General features: G+C 41.6%; 3 protein-coding genes across 3 annotated transcripts in view; all 3 read left to right on the forward strand.

The window, feature by feature from the left end:
* Nucleotides 1-531: 531 nt before the first annotated feature.
* Nucleotides 532-9702, forward strand: LOC103366905 (uncharacterized protein KIAA1671 homolog). Its single transcript, XM_008294769.1, has 9 exons — nt 532-840; nt 1348-1702; nt 5258-5370; nt 5994-6090; nt 6325-6463; nt 6633-6769; nt 6863-7050; nt 7138-7220; nt 8595-9702. Exons 1-8 carry the CDS (start codon nt 833-835, stop codon nt 7208-7210), a joined length of 1110 nt encoding a protein of 369 aa, XP_008292991.1. The 5' UTR covers nt 532-832; the 3' UTR covers nt 7211-7220; nt 8595-9702.
* A 1073-nt stretch (nt 9703-10775) lies between these two features.
* On the forward strand, nt 10776-12057 carry LOC103366920 (beta-crystallin B3-like). The gene is made up of 5 exons (XM_008294786.1): nt 10776-10850; nt 10996-11111; nt 11228-11360; nt 11468-11610; nt 11751-12057. Exons 1-5 carry the CDS (start codon nt 10776-10778, stop codon nt 12055-12057), a joined length of 774 nt encoding a protein of 257 aa, XP_008293008.1.
* A 1615-nt stretch (nt 12058-13672) lies between these two features.
* Nucleotides 13673-19358, forward strand: part of cita (citron rho-interacting serine/threonine kinase a) — a 38620-nt gene continuing 32934 nt past the window's right edge. The window contains exons 1-5 of the mRNA XM_008294770.1: nt 13673-13718; nt 13945-14067; nt 14205-14346; nt 15048-15223; nt 16305-16406. Coding sequence (XP_008292992.1) covers nt 13966-14067; nt 14205-14346; nt 15048-15223; nt 16305-16406 — 522 coding nt within the window. The 5' untranslated portion in view covers nt 13673-13718; nt 13945-13965. The remainder of the gene's footprint in view (nt 13719-13944; nt 14068-14204; nt 14347-15047; nt 15224-16304; nt 16407-19358) is intronic.

Raw genomic sequence — 19358 nt, forward strand, 5'->3', positions numbered from 1 at the left:
AAGTGGCAGAGAGAAGCCTTTCATTCTGAAAGGCCAGAAGTAGGAGAATGTTTACTGGGCAAACACAAGGTGTGCAGCCGACCGTGCCCCCTCATTCAGGCTACTGACTTAAAGACAGACAGACAGGAGGGTGGATCCTATAGTAAGAAAGGCCTTGGTGTTATGTGGTCAGCATGTCCTCATTTGGATCTCCAGCATGTCAGAATGACCATACATGGTGCCCCTATCTGCCCTCATTCTGTCTCTCAATCTCTCCACCCTGTTTTCAGACAGAGAGCCCATCAACCCCCCCAAAACACACACTCTTTCCAGCACACATGCACACAAAAGAGGATGGGCTAATCCACAGACAAGAAACTTCACATGTCTGCTGTCCATTCTTTCATCTAGTGATCCCAGTTGCTCAAATGCTCTCTCAGCTTTCCACCAGCCTTCCTGTTTTCTGTTCCGTCTGCCTTTTCCGACTCACAAAGACCTGCTTCATTCACTGCCTGCATTTACCTACGGGAAGAGAGCAGTGGAGGGAGGGACAGAAAGCACCTTGGCCCAGCCTGCTGCACCTTCCTTCCTTCCCTCGGGATTTTCCACATCCAAGCACAGACCTCCGCTTTGTTTTGACGTGCTCTGAAATCACTCAGGAGATAAAGGGGTGATCTACCTCCTTGTACTTGGCATTGGATGTTTGGAGTGGCAGATATTTCCCATGCTGGTTTTTTTTTTTGTTGTTGTTTTTTTTTCTCTCTCTTTTTGTGAACTGGGACGTAGGCAAACAAGCCAACAAGCTTGACTGTGGCAGAACAAGCTTTAGCCAAAGAGAGACAGAGGGGTGCACATGAAGAGGTAACTCTATAAATTTAAACTAAAACCTTCCTTAGTCTTCTCTTACTTCCAATGTTGCAACGAAGAGGAGTTTTTGCTGCAGATTTCTTCCAGTGTCTTTTAAATGAATGATAATGCGATGATGAGCGGATCTTTGTTTTGGGATGCTGCTGTTTAGGAAGTCACATGCATTATAGTTAATGCTGCAGAGGACTAGTGTTGTCACAGTGCAAACACATGGCTGGCCAGACTATTTACTTCTTTACCGAGAGTAAATGATTGACTGTTCCAGGAAGTGTGTGTGAGCTGAACCATAAAAATATGTCCAGAGAGGAAGGATGCTGCTCGCATGAAAGATGGACTATATCTTGTTTTGTATGACATCCCAAAACCTAAGAAATCATTTGTGCCGCCCGTCTCTTCTGCTGGCCTAAAATGAACACCAGATCACAGACCCAGCTTTCTGACTCACCCGCAAAATCCCTTCATCTCTAACAAAGCTGAACCTCAGTTTCTCCGGTGACCCAGTTCCCATGGTGACCCAAGCGTCAGGACGGCCAGCTGCGTGAGCTTTTCAACCATGCAGTACTTCGGAGGAAAACTGTCGGCCGCCCAGCTGCAGGTGGCAGGTTGGGTGGGCAGCGTACGACGGTCCTTGCATGGGGCTCTGGAGCTGGTGTGGGGCCCCTCGGAGGAGAAGCAGGACGAGGAAGAGGATGATAAAGAAGAAGAAGAAGAAGAAGAGGAAGAAAGTGGAGGAGGAAGATTTCAGAGAGCCATGTCACCGCTTCGTAGCTTCGCCAGACGTAGCAGGAGATCCCTGCGTCACTTCTCCATCAGGAGTCGGCAGACTGTGCAGAGGAGAGCCACTGAAACCTGCTCTGTAAGAACTGATATGGTAACTTGGTAGATGACTAGTAAATGCTTTGTAATGTTCTGCACTCATATTCAGATCAACTCTAATATATAGACAGTCAGACACTGCATTAACAGTCTGTTTGCATTTACATCAGGTACAGTGATGAATGAAAATGGCAGCTTTAAAGGCCTGGGCTCATCAAAGTCACACCCGAGTTAGACACTTTGTAGTAAGCTCCATGAATTCCATGCAACTAGTTTCCTAGTCCAACACTTCTACGTCCATGTGTTAACAGATAAGCATGCAAATCTAAACAGGGAGTGCAGCAGACAGCGGCAGTTTGTTTCAGGAAGGACGGAGTTATCTGATAAAGTTGTCCGAATGTAGTGTTTTATCAGTGTACATGCATGCCCTTTCCCTCTCTGTCTGTGGTGTGTGTCAGAGATAAAGCAGAGGACAATAACAAAGTGTGACACACTTGGACAAGGTTTGTTCCACACTGGCTGTGTGTCTGTTTATGTCCGTGCACGCGAGTGAGCTTCTGCCTTTTGTTTAACCTGATCACATCTTCCTTCATAGTATTTATTTTTACATTATCTGTCATTACATCAGTGCCCATTACATCAGACTACAATCTTACATTTTACAGAAAATTGTCAAAACTGTTATTAAACAACACAAAGTTTATTATAATCTTTATACTTTTAAAAGTGTGCGGTGTGGCTGCAGCCTGCACGTGGGTGTAGATGTGTATGTTTGTGTCTGTGCATGTGGGTGTGCAGGAGACTCAAAGGCCAAAAAGGAGAAAAAACAACCTGCAGGCTGTTTTCACTCTTAATGTGTTAATCCATGCTGATTCAGCTGATGTTTTGTTGACAGAAATCCACAGTTAGAGACTTGTACAGTCTTGGTTAGTTGTGCTTGTGGCATCTTTAAGATGTTTTCCTCTCCACTTAACCATAAACAAGCCCTCTAACACATTCCACTGACTGTGACAAAAATGTGATGCAGGTAAACTGTAATGAAGCAGACTCTGTCTTAACTTGTACAGCACATCCTCCACCTTCACGAGCACATACTGTCCTGGCATACAGAAGTGTAATTTTCAGCCTATAAGATACTTACATCTACACTAGAAGTTCTCACTGTCCAGTTATTACTAATAGAACACTTAAGGAATGTACATGCCTGCATGCTCCAATAGAGTTTCCATTGTGCATATGCATCTTGAATCTCTGTGCATGTTTAGATTAAAGCTGCACTAACAGGTTTTTTATACTAACAGTCACTTAAATTAAAACGTTTCAAGGTGTTTCTCAAAACCTTGATTTCACCAAAAGTCCCCACAACGTTTGGTTCCAGGGCCTGATGTCCAGAAACAAACCTAAAGGCTTCTTAAGTTTGTTATTTGTGTTTCAAGCACAGTCTTAAGTTCTGTGAATATTTGGGGAAATTAGTCTCTTCAAAAACAGACATCTGCGTGACTGTGCCATTTTTACATGTGGCGGTGCAAAACAGTATTATCTCATCATTGTGCTTGTTGTAGCACAGTGAACAAAAACTAAATAAATGGTTTCATTGCAGTAGCAGGTTTTTAAATAATATGGGGTGAAATGCTGTGAGAAACATTTGCATATCTGACCAATCAGGAAGTCCCATCCACAGCTTTCACAAAGTAGCTCACTGTCCCCCTGAGCAGGAAGATTAGGGGGGTTAAAACGATCTCCCTGGAACTTTTTTCTGTAGTGTATCACACGGCCTCTGCTAGTTTTCCTTCTTCCCATAGTGCATGCTTCTGCAATCTCTTCTCCAATGTAAATGATGCACATGCCTGGTCATCTATATGATGTTAAACTGTGTTCATCAGACCAGGGCCACCTTCCTCCAATACTTTTGTTCAGATCTCCTTTTCTATCATAACATAAAGGATTTGAGCAGTTTATGCTACAGCAGCTCCTCTATGGGATGTGACCACAACACTAACCCTAACCTGCCAGCCTTTGGTCCTAAGTGTATTAATGAGCCTTGGGTGCAAATTAACCTGCTGCCGGTTCACTGGTTGTCCTTCCATGGACCAATTTTTAGTATCCACTGCATAACAGGAAACTCCTGCAAGACCTTCTGTTTTGGAGATGCTCTGACCCAGTCTTCTCGCAATCAAAATGTCGCTATGGTCAAAGTCAGTCACATGTTTCCGACACATCACTTTCAAAATCTGACTGTTTACTTGCTGCCTAATGTACAATCCTATTTCTTGAAGGTGTGATCATCATGAGAAAATCAGTGTTATTCACTTCACCACTTTGGGTTTTAATGTTGTGGCTGCATTTTCTTTAAAAGTTGGTAGAGACCAAAACAGAGATTAAAGGAAAGTAAAGGTTGGACATACTTTTCATATTGCAATAAACGTTGCTAATGTTGCACCATGTTTACGCAATGTGTAAACTGCTGGCTAACATCTAATTTGTCTAAATTAAAAAGTTACTATAAAGCAAAAATATTCTCTATTTCTGAAAACAGTATCTGTTTCATGTTACTATACAAATCATACTGAGATGCGTTCGCCTATTGTCTTATTAATTGCCACAAATATGCACCTCTCCCAGACAGAAAATATTCTGAAAGCGAATCTAGTTTCTTTTTGAATTCGCAAGAAGCAATTTAAATAGCATGAAAGGGAGGTACTAGATTTTAATGATGTGGTGAAAAGATTAAGTATGTAAAGAACATTAAAAACTTGGTGAGCTTCAGTGGCTACTTCTGTGGAAACAGCAGTAGAGCTGTGTCTCCATTAAAGCCGACTTTGTTTTTTCTCTGCATCTGAACACGGATTGCGGTTATAGGAAAATCACTAGAAGCCTATTCGTTCATGCTGTGATGCTGCCAGATAACAGACATTGTGCAAATGAAGCTGCTCTGTAAGTCCTGAGTAATAGATGAACTCACGAAGGAGATGAGACGGTGGCACAAGTGTTTACTGGAGTGTTGTCTTGTATCCAGGTGACGGTATCAGGCAACACAACACTGGGATGTGCCTCTTGATAAAATGTGAAGTGAGCTTAAAGGAATGTTTGTGAGGAGAAGTGCACTGTGGTTGCTTTTATTTGGACTGTGTGTGTGTGTGTGTGTGTGTGAGCGCGTGTGCACCCATGCATTCCAGCATGTGGGCGTGACATTGTGAGTGTGTTTGGCGTGTCGGCATATAGGTGTGTATGCCAGCGTGCGTGCGTGCATGCACATGCTCCTGGTGTTTATTGAGGACAGCCCAGTCTCTGTGACCGGCTCATTAAAAGACGCATGCTTGGCTGGTCCTTCGTCCTCTCTCCCTCTGTAGTTAGTGATCTTGGCTCAGCACACAGTCCATTTTCTCCCTGTCTCAGCTCCACAATTTGAAGTCCTAATATGCTGATTTGCAGAGAAAAGACAAATATTTCCGACATGATAAAGCAGTTTATCCAAATGAGTATAGCTTTGATGTGGGGTTGTATTTAGCAAAAGATGTCTCACAGTCTAAAAAACATTTTTTTGATTTTGCTCTGCTTCAAACCATTTAAATGAATTTTTGTGTCTACTTCACAGGTGCCGGTTAACAGTTTCCTCACAAACGATGATGACAAAGACACTGATGCTTTGATAGGCAGTGAACCAGACCAGCAGGATGGGGTCTGTGAACCAACGTCTGAAACCGACAGGTAGGAAAGAGACTGCATTACAGAACAAGCCCCACTGTAACTTTAACACTTGCCTCATTTTCTTCTGTAGTGTCAGATGGGAATGGGCGGGTTTAAGTGTCATTCTTGTCATTCTGCTGAAGGTGTGACTTCACATTGAAGTGATTTAATTTAAACTGAGTACACCTGAAAAATAGAAGCCCTATAGCTATCTGACACTCAAGTCTTAAAGTAAGTAGCCTGGAGGTGGTAGTTGGAGGGCCAGGTTTAGCTGCGGTTTCCTAGTATGATCAGTGAGGCATGCTGTCCAACCAATAATAAAACACATGCCTGCAAAACTGTTGTAAAGTTCTTTTCTTTTTTCAGTTTTTGTTGACCAAATATGTTATTTAGACTTTGAACGAAAATATTCAACTTAATGAAACATGCAATTTAGAGACAGAAATCCTGTGGCAGCATAACCAAGTGCAGCTGCACAGTAAAAAGTGCCATAAGTAGTGGCAAAAGTTGAGCTCCCTGTGCCCCCTTGTGGTTGACAGAGCACAGCACAAAAAATGAACTGAACTAAAAGCATTTTTCAACACCCTTTGCCTTCTCATCTCCACCTGAGACACATGATTCTGAGTAACTCTCGTTCTCTTCAGTTCAAAGCACATCCCTGAACAAGTTGCCGAAGTCTCCTCTGAAGATGTCGATACCACTGATTTGCACAAAGAGCCAGAGTTGGCTCCGTTCCCTGAGGTTGGTGACGATTTGTTTCTCAAATTTTCTCCTTCATGACTGACGCCAGTGGATGTCTGAGTCATTTTGTATAAACTTAACATACAACGTGGCTGTTACTTTGCAAACCTGCCTGAGAAAACCAGTGTTCTTGTATCTACATTTTAATCGTGTGACACTGTGGTAACGCACACAGGTGACTGTGGTGGATTCTATTCAGTGCTTGCTAGATTCAGTTTGTGTGTCTCTGCACAGAGCTCCACTCCTCTCCTTGACACCAGCGCACAGAGATCCAGGGCAGACCTGGGTAAGAGGCGAATCCGATCGCGTCCGTCACGCTTGGTCCGCACGGCACAGACGGAAGCACTGGACTGGAGGGCCCACGACTCCACAGGTTATTACACTATCTGTAATGTTCTCTAATCTATGTGCGGAGCTGCCAATCAGCGATTCTTTTAGTTGAGATGAAACAAACCATGTCTGGACCAAATATCTCCACTTCTAAAAAGAAGTCTGGCAGTGTTTTGCATGTTTTGACTGATCTGCCAATTCTGTGTTTTTAGACACAAAGGAGTCGTCTTTGAAACAAAGGGAGTCTGATTCTGAGGAGGATCAGCCTACACCGAAGACAGTCAGCTCTCTTCCTCCCACTTCCCAGAGAGTCCCCGTGTTTCCTGGTTTGAGCCCTGCAGCCCTGCTTGTAAGTTCTCTCAGTGCTCAGCCTGCATAACGTCATTGTGTGTAATATCATGCAAATGGGTGTCGAGTAAAATGTATATGCTCGCTATTCAAGGCCCGGCGTAAAAAGAAAACAAGTGAAGGAGCAAGTTTACCACATGAAGAAAAGGCAAGAGAGGAGAAAGAAACTGTAAATGAGGAAGCAGCACCATCTCCCTCTCAGCTCTCGCGCTCTCCTCGCTCGGCTGCGCATCTCGCAGGGGCTGCGCGGGTGCTGCCACCCATAGGCGGCAAGGACGGAGGGTAAGAGCAGAGAACGACAGCAAATATTATGTAAACCGTATAAATAATGAGAACCATGCCAACATTATTGAAATATGTGTCACTTAGCGCTGTGTCCTCGCCCGCTTGGCTGAAAGAGTTAAAGTCTAAGAAGCGTATGAGTCAGCATGGTGATTCTTAGTCACCCACAGGTGAGTGATTTAATATTATTTTCAAAGGAGGGACGCATATTATTTTTAAATTTTTTATTAGAAACATAAAATCATAGCTTCTTGCTAGACAGATTTTTTATTTGTTGTTGCCGAGATAAAGGACAGTTCTATTACAACCCTGGGACTAATAAACATCAACAGGATGCCAAGCCCGTATTGTTGTAGGCTTTTCTCTATTATACTGTTTTAACACTGGATAGTCAGTGTAACAACATCACTGCACTCACATATTCTGAATTATAGAAGCACATAAAAGATTCTCATGCATTTTTTTTCTTTTTTGTCCTTTAAAAAAAAAAAAAAAAATCAGGACACATTCATTCTCAAAAAAAAAAAAAAAAATCAGGACACATTCATTCTCATATAAAAGCAACCATATGGTCATTAGATGCTTAAAAGCATCTTTTGGATGACTTCTGCTTTAAACAGAATTTTGATACATTTTTAGCAGGGATACAAGCTGTTTAATGTTTGCCAGCATCTGATATGCCAATATTTTCCAACTCAATTTGGCTGGTTGACGATGCCAATATATGCACATAATTCATCCACCTAAATCAGAGAATATTAAGTCGCTCCTGTGGTGGAATTACCAGATTGTTAAACCGACTGTTGTGGTGAAGGTAGATGAAGACATGAAATGCAATGCTTTTCAAACTGACACATTCACCAGGCAAAATAAGAAAACGACATATTTGTTTTTATGTAACTTTTTTTTAAACAGAACTGTAAATCTTTAGCTTTTTCATTTTGTGCCAATATTTTATATTTTAAAGCCTTGAACAGCTTGTGATGCATAGAGCATTAACAGACTTAACCAAATGAGCCATAGGTGAGCGTTAAGCATAAAAGTTATGACATTTGGCTTCTGCAGTTGATTATTGGGATATTATAGAAGTGGAGGCATTATCTATAATGACAAATTTTCATATGAGTCATAAGTGAATGGTAAAAACTTTCCAGCAACACTGTCAGGAACATTCAGGTTATTTAATTTCAGCCTGTGACTGCACTGACAGCAAAGACAAAAACAGGAAGCAGGCCATTATCCCTGCAACATTTTCTCCTATCATCATCAAAACTGCACAGTGGGTAAAAACATCTTAATCATACCTGAATGCACTTTACTCTGCTTGATGCACTTTTACTCGCCCGTGGAAGTGCAGCTCACAGCCGTATTTTTGCTCTTGAAATTTTAAGCACATGCTAAAAATGAATGCACTCACAGTAGTGCGGAGTACTTATAAACCTATCCAGCAAATGTTATGCTATAAAAGCTAAATATATGACAAGAATGAGGTGTGGTTTAAAACTTACATTAAAAAACTCTTTTGCATCTTTTGTTGCCTTTAGGAGACACTGTGCCGCTGCTGCTGCTGCTCAGCCAGAATCAGTCCACTTCTGCTGCTGCTGCTGCTGCTGACAAACACCTCGACATGATTGCTGCATTCTGCGCTTCGAGTGCCTTATTTTGGACCTTTACTGAGAATTCAGGCTTTTGCTGAACACAGAGGCAATCAAGAACTTTTACAGCTTGTAAATGAAATATGGTGCCAAGGCTGTGTGCCCAGACTGTGATGTGTTAATGCCAAGTACATGTTTTTTCAACTGTTGTATCGAGGCTCAGCGGAACGCCAGTGGACTTTAGAGCAAAGCTATGGACTGTCTTAGTGTTTCAGTCTGTCACACGCTGACAAGGACTGATGACACGAGGCCTTCAGCAGGGAATCTACATTCACACACACACGCCTTTCTATGCTTGTGAGGACACTCATTAACATAATACATTCCATCTTATACAGCCACCTAAATCTAATTCTAACCGTAAACTTAAGATCACGTCTCAACCACTTAAACAGCCCTCATCAGACAGCGAAAATCCTCATGGTTGTTTTGAACTAACACATGTCCACACAAACATAGAAAGACATGGATAAGCATACACATATGTACATAAATACTGAATATAACAATGTGTGTTAGTTTTTACTTTGTACAAATGTCTTTTACATCTTATAACCAATCACAAATCGTCTCAAGTAAAGCTTGAAGCACTTTAAGAGAAATTATAACAAATCACCGTCCATACTGTACATCCAAGCAATAGAATAATCCAGTGTAAACTGTAGTAACAGAGTTCGGAGTTTTTTGTCTAGTTTCTCTTGAAAATAAGATCCCTCAGGACGTCAATAGGTTCTACCTGATTTTATTAACACACCCAAAAGCCAGAAAATCAGCAATGAGCTGAGGAGAGATATTTGTGGTGTACAAACAGAATCTGGATGTTTGGTTTGTACATTCTTAATTCTAGAAAAATGCATTATTCTGCTACAGATTCATTTATGTGCCTTTTTAATGTGTAAGAATGAATGTCATCAATTCTATAATCATTTATGATCAACATACTGTATGTAAAGAGGAAATTGAGGGAATTTTATTAAAACTTTTTCTATGAAATGAAGTTGCGTGCTTGTTTTTGATATAGTGGAGCATGAAGAATTATTTTCAGCATAGTTTGCATTTGTAAAAGCTTTTCTGCGCAGATCATACTTTTTTGAAATTATATGTAATTATTCTAGTGATTTTTTATTTTTTTATTTTTTTAAAGGCACACGAGAGAGCAGAAAGTTGGACGCAGATTTTTGGATGGTGGACGAACAGAAAGATAAAGAAACAGGTAGAAGACTGGAGAGTGGAGAGCAAGATAACTGGGTGTGGCCAATAGTGCTGAGTGAGACTGATCTCTGTTCATTCTCTTGGCTGGCAGGCAGTGCGTGTGCCCACTATAGGATAATTGTCAGGATGGCAGCATGGGCAGAGCTGGGCAGCGTTTGCCAGTGTGCCAGGGACAGAGGGCAAGCCTATTGAGAAGCAGTGTGATGGACACAATGGGTGCGACAGACTTGCTGCATCAACAGGCTTTTTGCTGCTGTGGCCAGAAATAAACCATAAATACCCCCACTGGCATCCACCAACCGCTCGCCAGGCCTCCACAACCGCACACACCCTCACACTGAGACAGACAGGAAAGAGAAAGAAAAGAAAGAGGAAAGACGGAGAGCTCGGCTTGTACGGGGTGCAGTGAAGCACAAGCCACCCAGGTAAACAGAATTCAGATCATCCTCCTCTAGGACGGGCCTTTTCTCTTCTGTTCTCTCCCTATTATCTCTGCTATCTGCATCCAAATGTTTGCTTCTTAAGTAGCATTTTGTGTGTAAACTATTAATGTGTTATTCTTGCATATACAACTTACACGTGCAAATGTCTTCCTGATAGATGTGTGAACAACAAAATGATAGCAAAGCAGTTCTGACAAAAAAGCTGTTTAAAGTCGAAACTGTGGCCACGTTTTCTAAAGTTATGTAAAGCTTCAAGTGTTGTAGGGAAATTAATTTTCTTTATGTATACATTTTGAAAACCTATTCTGGATTAAATTAAATGTTGTTTAAGCTTAACAAAAGTTATAGAACTCACAAATACGTGTCATAGATATAACACTAAATCGTGTTGCTGCTGTGCGTTGTGAAGATAAAAATGACAGAACAGCAGGGAACCCCTGACCAGCTGCCTGCAGAGAAGGGCCAAGGAGGGGCTGGAGCCACATACAAGGTACCAGATTTAATAAGATGAGCTTTTTTGTTAACTTTGCACATTGTACTAACGGAAAAAAGGTTTTGGTTGAACTGAAAAGATCTCGACACCATGAGATTTGGACAGTATTATTCAGTATTATCCACCTGTTTCTGTCTTCCAGCTGGCAGTTTTTGAGTACGAGAACTTTCGTGGCAAAAAGATGGAGTGGTCTGGTGAATGTAAAGATGTGTATGAGAAGGCACAAAGAGTTGGTTCAGTCATTGTGGAGTCGGGACCGTGAGTGACCCAGTTGCCCTTCATCAGTTCAATTCTCAGTCCATCTAAAGCCTGTTTTCTGGTCGTTACTCTTGCTTGGCATGAATGTATGTATTGCAATTTCTCCGTATCGTTAGATGGGTGGGGTTTGAGCGTCCAGGTTTTGCAGGAGAGCAGTACGTGCTTGAGAAAGGAGAATATCCTCGATGGAGCACCTGGACCAACTGGCAGAGTAACTACAATCTGAGCTCCTTCAGGCCTCTGAAAGTGGTCAGTACCGTTACACTGACTGACATTTTTGCATAGACGCCTGTGCCAACTGCAGATGTAACTTTCTGCTGAACATATGGAAACGTGCTTTTTCTCTCACTCTCTAGGACAGCGCAGATCACAAGCTGTTCCTGTTTGAGAATGCTGGCTTTGAGGGCAGAAAGATGGAGATTGTTGATGATGATGTCCCCAGTCTGTGGGCTCATGGTTTCCAGGACCGTGTGGCCAGTGCTAAGGCTGTCAGTGGAACGTAAGATGAAACGGTCATGATGTTACAGTAAATGTTAGCATGACCTCCACCGTATCAAAATTAAATCTTGTAAAGCTGAATTTAATGTGTAATATTGTTCACTGTCCTAGAAATGTGATATCCTGCTCTCTCCTCTAAAGATGGGTGGGATACATGTATCCAGGCTACAGAGGGCGCCAGTATGTGTTTGAGCATGGAGACTTCAAGCACTGGAACGATTGGGGAGCCACTGCACCTCAGATCCAGTCCGTCCGACGTGTGCGGGACATGCAGTGGCATAAGAGAGGGTGCTATATTGCCCCTGCACCTGCCCCGACCCCTGCCCCAGCCCCCGCCCCCGCCCCAGCCCCGACTCCAGCCCCTGCCCCTGCACCTGCACCACCCAATCCCAAACCCAATCCCAACCCTGCTCCCAACCCCAAATCCCAAGCTCAACCCCAAATTTAACGCCACACCTCTAGCACCTCCTACAGCCACTGGGGAACGCTGAAGGCAGCTGGCCCGTCCCCAGTCTCTGCTCCATGCTCCTTATTAGTTTTTAGGCAATCTTACCCTGCAATTTTGGAAAACAAGAACTGACAATAATGAAACATGTATCTCTGTTGGAAATAAAGGTTTTGGCCCTGATTTTGGTTATTCACAAATTGTTGAATGTTATTTATTGTGTACAAATCACTACAAGAAACATGTGGTAATTAGAGTATAATGATAGTCTGTAAATTTGTTAAGCAAGCAAATAAAGGGAGAAAGATCAGTTAAAGTGGAAAAAAAGTAGAAAAACTATTGTGGAAATCCAGGGTGTTTTAAGAGGCACTGACTTTGGGAAAAAGTTTTATGATATATTTGTATGACGGAAAAAAACATCTTAGAATCAGAAAGGTTTTATTGCCAAGTAAGTTTTCACATACAAGGAATGTGACTTGGTGTTTTAGTGCGGAACACTAGAACAGAAACATACAGATTAAAAGTGTTGCCAGTCGTTGGTAATAAGTGTAACTATATTGATATATCAGGATTATCTTGGCTTGGGCTTAGAAACAAATTTGTGAGAAAAAGGCTGAGTTACAGACAGAGTGGTTGATTAATAGAAACTATAGAGTAAGTGTTTTCTGGGACTTGACCAATATTCAGAACTAAAGTGGTGTTATTTTCAAAGGAAAAATATTACCAAACTGTAATCCATCCACTATCTAAATAGTGCATAAAGAATGTGACCACTGTACTAATCTCCTTCAGGCTAAATTACTGTAAGTCACTGTACCTGGGTATTGGCCAGACATTTCTGTCTCATCTACAGCTGGTGCAGCATGCTGCTGCAAGACTCCTAACTGGTACCAAAAAAGGAAAGTAGTACACCTTATTTTAGCATTCCTGCCCTGACTACCTGTTGGTTGAAACAGAACTGATCTTAAGGTTCTTTTATTTATTTATGGAGCCATGCATGGGTTAGCACATTGGTACAGTTGAGAATTTCTCTGCCTTTACTCTACCTCCAGGCCTCTTAGATCCTCAGAACAAGCCCTTTTTACTGTCCACTGTTAGCCTAGTGGATAAAGGAGATGGTGTCTTTTCAGGGGCAGCTTCAAAACTTTGGAATAGTCCTCCTCTTTCAATTAAATGTTAATCCTTATTGAGAAAATCTCAAGATGTGCATGTTTTCAGTGGCTTATGCTTGCTGATGAAACTGATGTTTATAGTTTTTGGTCAGCATCAGTTGCCTCTGTCTCGTGAGAAATCTACTTACAACTCTGTTTTTGCTTTCTAATTCTAATTACAACGTATTAGTGTGTTTAGAAAATGTTCTGTTTATGTTTTCCATACACAGCAAACATGCACTTCTTACGCAAGAGGACTTCAATAGCGTTCCTTGATGATCTCCACCGTCAGCGATTGGTTTAAAACTACATCATGTCCCGCCCATAAAAACCGGATCGACCAATCAGAGACCGTCTTCATTCATTTGGCTCGTGAAGTGGGCGGGGAACGCGCAAAAATTTGAAAGTTAACCGGAACCAACGCAGACCGAGAAGAAAACAATGTGCCGTTCAGTTCATTAGCGTTTCCGTTTAAAATAAAAGTATTATTGTAACTACCTGAATGGCAGTCTGGTGAGTTAACCCATATCACACCGTTTTGCTTTTGTGGATATCAATGGAGGACACTTGTTTGGATGCTCATGTTTGTTAACGAAGATAGAAAACGAACGTTAGCCACCGTTAGCTTAGCACGCTGAAGACGCGTACTGTTGACAGTTGTGGTGCTTGTTCCGTAGCTGTCAGTACTCCGCTAATAAGCTGCATTTCTATTTTGACTCGCCGTGTGTTGTCCTCCCAGAGCATCTCCCGTTTAGAAACCATGTTGAAGTTCAAATACGTGAGTCAGGGCAGCCTGAAAATGCTGTCGTCCTCCACTGACCCCATCACCAGCCGCAGCTCGCGACTCAACCAGGTGTTTCAGGTAATGTGTAGCTTGGGTGTTTACATGCTATTACCTGTTCATATATATTGTCTCACACGCGCTAAACAGTTTTAAAACCAGTCGCAGGAACAGTCAGTGGCATACCTCACTGTCCTTTGTTTGTGTGTTGTCCCCAGGGACGAGTCAGCCTGTGTGGGCAGCATGGAGGAGGCTCTCTAGGACGGGAGGAGTTTCTGGAGGCTCTGCTGCTGCTCTTCCAAGAGTGCACCTCCCCAGAGCTCATGAAGATACGTCATGTGGCTAACTTTGTCAATAAATGTAAGCATGCATTTTCCACATGTGTAAAGAGCTCTTTAAAAAAAAAAACACACACAACAACAACCTGTTAAGCCCACTCTATTTTAATACAATCTGATGGTGTAATTTCATGTAATTGGTTTAGCTTTTAGCCCTCCTACTACCTTCAAGTTTTACTGACATCTTTTATCCTTGGGTTCAAATTGACCCCAGCAAAACCTCCAGAAAATATCATAATTAAAATTGTTGCACTAGTTTATGGATAAATAGCCCTTTAAATAAAACTGAAGAAGTATGTCAATGACTTATTTAGAGATGTTAAACATTGAATGGGGTCAAATTGACCTCAAAGATGATAGGAGGGTTAAGACAAGCCTGTTGACAATAATTGACAGTTATGAAGACTATGGTACTTTCATTCAGTTTCTAGTTCATTTTTTGTAGTCTAAACTGGCATCAGCCTTAAATGAAGTCACTAGAATCACACAACTAGCAACTATATGCCATAAACATAATATTAGACAAATGCCATGTTATTTTCATTAACAGGCAGGTGGGCTTTATTTAACACCTTTAGCATTAGTGTGTCTATAAAACTGTGTACTTCTAATAGAATAAGGTGTTATATTGGTGGTATGTTTTGAAGTTCACATCCTAAAAGTTGTTTAACTTCAGTTGTAAGGAACAAAGCTTTGAAAACCTGTCTGTATGTCTGTGAACAGTTTCTGAAGTGGTCTCAGAGCTGCGGGCGCTACAGCCTGGGCTTCATGACTTTGAGCTTCAAGCGGTGGTGGGCCGTGGCCGCTTTGCTGAAGTCCAAGTAGTCCGAGAGAAGTCTACGGGAGACGTTTGTGCACTAAAAGTCATGAGCAAGACAGTTTTACGCACGCAAGAAAATGTAAGATTTGTACTACTTATTCAATTGCTGTATTGTAACATAGAATAGTGGATTTCCCTTTTTTTTCAATTGATTATTTGACTTTACCACAAAATAGGCATTTGATGTGTCACAGCAGGAAATGCACAGGTGGAAATATTAAAATCGGTGATGGCTGGGTTCCACTAAGCTCCACTTTGAGGGTTCTAGTGCATGCTGGCTCACTGGCACACTGTCATGGCTTACTGGGACACACAGCCATTGTTAATGTTATTAGTAACACCTGCGCTTTTCCTTCTATGACAAATCAAAATGTCTGCTATGAGCACGGTGTATTTTGTCTGAGCATTTCTGATTTCATCCAGTATCAAGCTACAGTTATGGGATTATAAAGTTTCATTAATGACTTTAGACATGTTTCATATGAGCATAACACGGGCATTTAGTGAGAATGAGAAGTTTAAGGCCCTCATTTTGAAGCTAACCTGCACCAAAATTATTTCCTAACCTGTATATATGTTGGACTGAGAGTGTATTTCAAGAGTGTTGCATTTTTTATGTTGTAGTGATTCATGTAAGCATTGTAACTCTGCATTAATCCCCTTGGTGCTCCAAAATTGTAATCTTAAAAAGGACCACTGGAGTGTGCTCTAGGGTTGAAAACAACACAATCCAATTTGGATATGTTATTTCACAGCTGTGCTCTCTGGCATATGACTAATAGAACAGATCTCAGTCAGAATAGTACATGAGCTGTGACAGGAAGGGATTTCATGTGAACAGTTTGAATGAACAAGAAACATTTTATTCGTGCCACCTGTGACTACTTTGCTTAACTTAAATGACATCTCACTTGCAAAATGACCACAAAATTGAAGCTAGAAAAGGAGAGCATAAATTGTAATCATAAAAATGTTGTGATATGTACGTCAACGTCTCTTATTTTCAGATTACGTTTAAACCACAATGAATTACTCATGTTATTGTGTTAGTAGTATGTTCAGTGTTTTAGACCCTACTCAAGGTAGCAGATTCTGAAACACTGGTGTTGCTTACATAACAGGTACATATACTGATTACATGCCTTTTTAATTCTTCCCAGGTGGTTTTTCATGAAGAGGAACGGAGGATCTTGTCTCTAAACAGCAGTCCCTGGATTCCACAGCTTCTGTATGCCTTCCAAGACAAAGATAATGTCTACCTGGTGAGACTGCAGCACATTCTTTTATCTTTTACATACATTTCTCTGTTTTAAGGGTCTTTTGGTAATTTCCATAAGCCAAAGTGGATTAATAGGGTAATAACAATGCAGAACAAATGGCACATACAATGCACTTACTAGTGTGACATACATTCTATAATATGTGCATAAATTGCAGGTCTTTTATGTTGCAGTACAGGTCTGGAAGTAGTCTTTTGACTGCCAGATGCTAATTTCAAAAAACAACACTTCTGCAGTCCTCAGGTCAGCAATTGCTTACGAGTTTGTTTTAACTGCAGATTTAAGTTTAATAAACATAACCTGGTGATGGTATACCCATCTCTAATCCAATGACAAAAAAGAATTGCTCTAATTTTAACAAATTTACATTCAGTAGTAGTTTGGCATTGTTTGTAGTGGAAGATAAATTGAATATCCATGACTTTTTTTTTTTTCAAGTTTGGTGTCTTTATAGAGAGAGTTATAAATATTAATAGTAGTTATCTTTGTATTTATTTGTGAGTTGTTGGTAAATATACTCATACGCTTTCCCAGCATTTAGTGAACTGAGCTGAAACCTGTCTTGGCATAAAACGTTCAACTACACTGTAACGGGTGAGATGCCATATGCTCATCTGAGTTTCCCTACTGATACGCAGGCCAGGTCACTGCTGTGGCGACCCTTGATGTCATTTAGCTGCCTCCTCGGTGAGTGTCTTGTCTTGTGGACAGACTCTAACTCCAGCATCTTGGGGTGCAGCTGACGAAGGTAGTCTTGCTCTGCTCTCTGGAATATCTACCATAAGCTGGGTGGCAACTTCTACCAGTACTTGCAGCAGGTGGAGAACTTGCTCACTCCAAGCTGAGGCTGCAGAGCAGAACAAGAACACCATAATGTCTGCTGTTGATGAAATATTTGACTGTCTCCGCCAACTGCGGTCCAAGATGGTGGAGTTGGAGTCCATCTGCACGATGAAAGACTCGATGGATGACATTGAGGACAACCAGAGGCTAGCTGGTTAGCAGCAACAGAGCTTTCCAAATGAAATATTTGCGAGTATCTTTAAAGAAATGGTGTTTGGTATATTATCCAAAGTGGTTGTTCGTTACTTGAGTTAGTATTTTGCTGTTTTCATAATCGAAATACGCCGGTTCACGTCCCAGTGGGGGCACCGGGATCTTTCTGCGTGGAGTCTCCATGTTCTCCCCGTGCAGCGTGGGTTCTCTCCGGGCTCTCCGGCTTCCTCCCACACAGTCCAAAAACATGTTGAGGTTAATTGGTGATTCTAAATTGTCTGTAGGTGTGAATGTGAGTGTGCTTGGTTGTCTGTCTCTAAGTGTAGCCCTGTGATAGACTGGCGACCTGTCCAGGGTGTCCCCTGCCTTCACCCTGAGTGGGCTGGGATAGACTCCAGCCCCCCCAGCGACCCCAGTGAGGATTAAGCGGTGTATAGATAATGGATGGATGGATAATCAAAACAGAAACAAAAAAGAATTTTGGGGAATATAATGTTATGTATGTCATTATTTGTCCACTGACCTCATTGTGTAGAAGTTACCCGCCCACAAATACACATTGTCTTGTTTCGTTTTTCTACACATAATTTATGCACAGTATACAATATATCTTTGAATTCAATATAACACAGTTTACAAGAAAACTGCACTGGAAGGTGTATTTTATTTAATTTTATTTTTTTCCTCTTCACAACAGTAGTTTCCAGAATGTGACTAACAATGCAGTGGGATCTGACAGAATAGTGCATGAGTTGTTCCAGCAAAGGAATCTGAAATGAGCAATGAAAAATAAAGAAAAGCTCTGAATCAAGGGGAAATAGTAAACATACTTTCAAAGTGAAAACAGATTACCTTCCAGCAAATTTTCAAGTTTTTTTGTGGCATCTTTTTGGCCTGCAGGTTAGCCACCAGTACATTCAATAGGCTCTGGGATTTTGTTCAGATTAATAACGTAATTCAATGCTGGCCTCTCTGTTGGATGCAGCCTCTTGGTGCTGTGGGCAATCTTAGGGCTTGGCTTGATGTGATTTATTATCAAGCTGCAACTAAAATCACAATGTCACATTCTATAAATTACCACTGTAGAAAAAGTGAGGGAAAAAAAAATCAAGAGCTGAGCCTACTGTTTCCACAAGCTTTTCACATATAGATTAAACACCCCGTGGATCTCTCTACTTAATGTGTGTTCATAGAATGAGTGATTTGACTCTGTTAAGGACGGAAACAGACACATTTCCCATAATGTTAGACCCTGTAATGGTCTCATCTTCAGCTGCAAAATACTCAATTTACTCCTCACGGAGAACATCCTGTGTAATCATTGTGATGGCTGTTAACCTGACATACAATCTATTTTTTCTCTGATGACCTAGACCGGCTTAGGTTTTAGGAAAAGCATTTCCTGGTCAGCCAAGCTTTATATTGTATACTGCCCTTTGTTTTTCTGTCTCACCCTCTATATACCTTCCCTCGTGCCCCCTGCATGTCTGTCTCAATTCTTCCTCCTCCTCTCTTTTCACTCCCCCTCTGTCTCAACCCTGCTCCCTAACTGAGCATGGAGGAAAATACAAAGCATCCATCTTTATCCGTGTGTCAGAGAGGCACCCAGTCTCCCTGTTGCTAGGTAACACTGGAGAATGCTCCCGTTCATTCAGACTCACCGACCATTCATGCGCCAGGGGCTCTCGCCTGTTATGGCTGTATGGCTGCAACCATATAGCTCAAATCAGCTTGACCGTTGCCTTTAATCTTGGGGCGCAGACAGCAGAAAAGATTATGAATCATCAGGACTAAGGTGTTTCCAAACTTTAAAAACAAGATGTCTTAGAAGGAGATTTGTTTTTGTTGTGGCATGTTGCTTTGACTGAAAACATGTTGTCTTTTATACCCTGTGATCACAGATTCACAAGCTCCACTGTGATTTTGCAGTTATTCTTG

This window comes from Stegastes partitus, unplaced genomic scaffold, assembly GCF_000690725.1.
Source record: "Stegastes partitus isolate 25-593 unplaced genomic scaffold, Stegastes_partitus-1.0.2 Scaffold993, whole genome shotgun sequence".
NCBI lineage: Eukaryota > Metazoa > Chordata > Actinopteri > Pomacentridae > Stegastes > Stegastes partitus.

Excerpts from the sequence above, each read along its gene's own strand:
- LOC103366905 (XM_008294769.1), top strand. Across the intron at positions 6,770-6,862 it reads TGAGCCCTGCAGCCCTGCTT|GCCCGGCGTAAAAAGAAAAC; the intron begins GTAAGTTCTCTC and ends TCGCTATTCAAG. Across the intron at positions 7,051-7,137 it reads ATAGGCGGCAAGGACGGAGG|CGCTGTGTCCTCGCCCGCTT; the intron begins GTAAGAGCAGAG and ends TGTGTCACTTAG.
- LOC103366920 (XM_008294786.1), top strand. The coding sequence starts at position 10,776 with ATGACAGAACAGCAGGGAACCCCTGACCAGCTGCCTGCAGAGAAGGGC. Across the intron at positions 11,361-11,467 it reads CCTTCAGGCCTCTGAAAGTG|GACAGCGCAGATCACAAGCT; the intron begins GTCAGTACCGTT and ends CTCACTCTCTAG. Across the intron at positions 11,611-11,750 it reads GCTAAGGCTGTCAGTGGAAC|ATGGGTGGGATACATGTATC; the intron begins GTAAGATGAAAC and ends TCTCCTCTAAAG.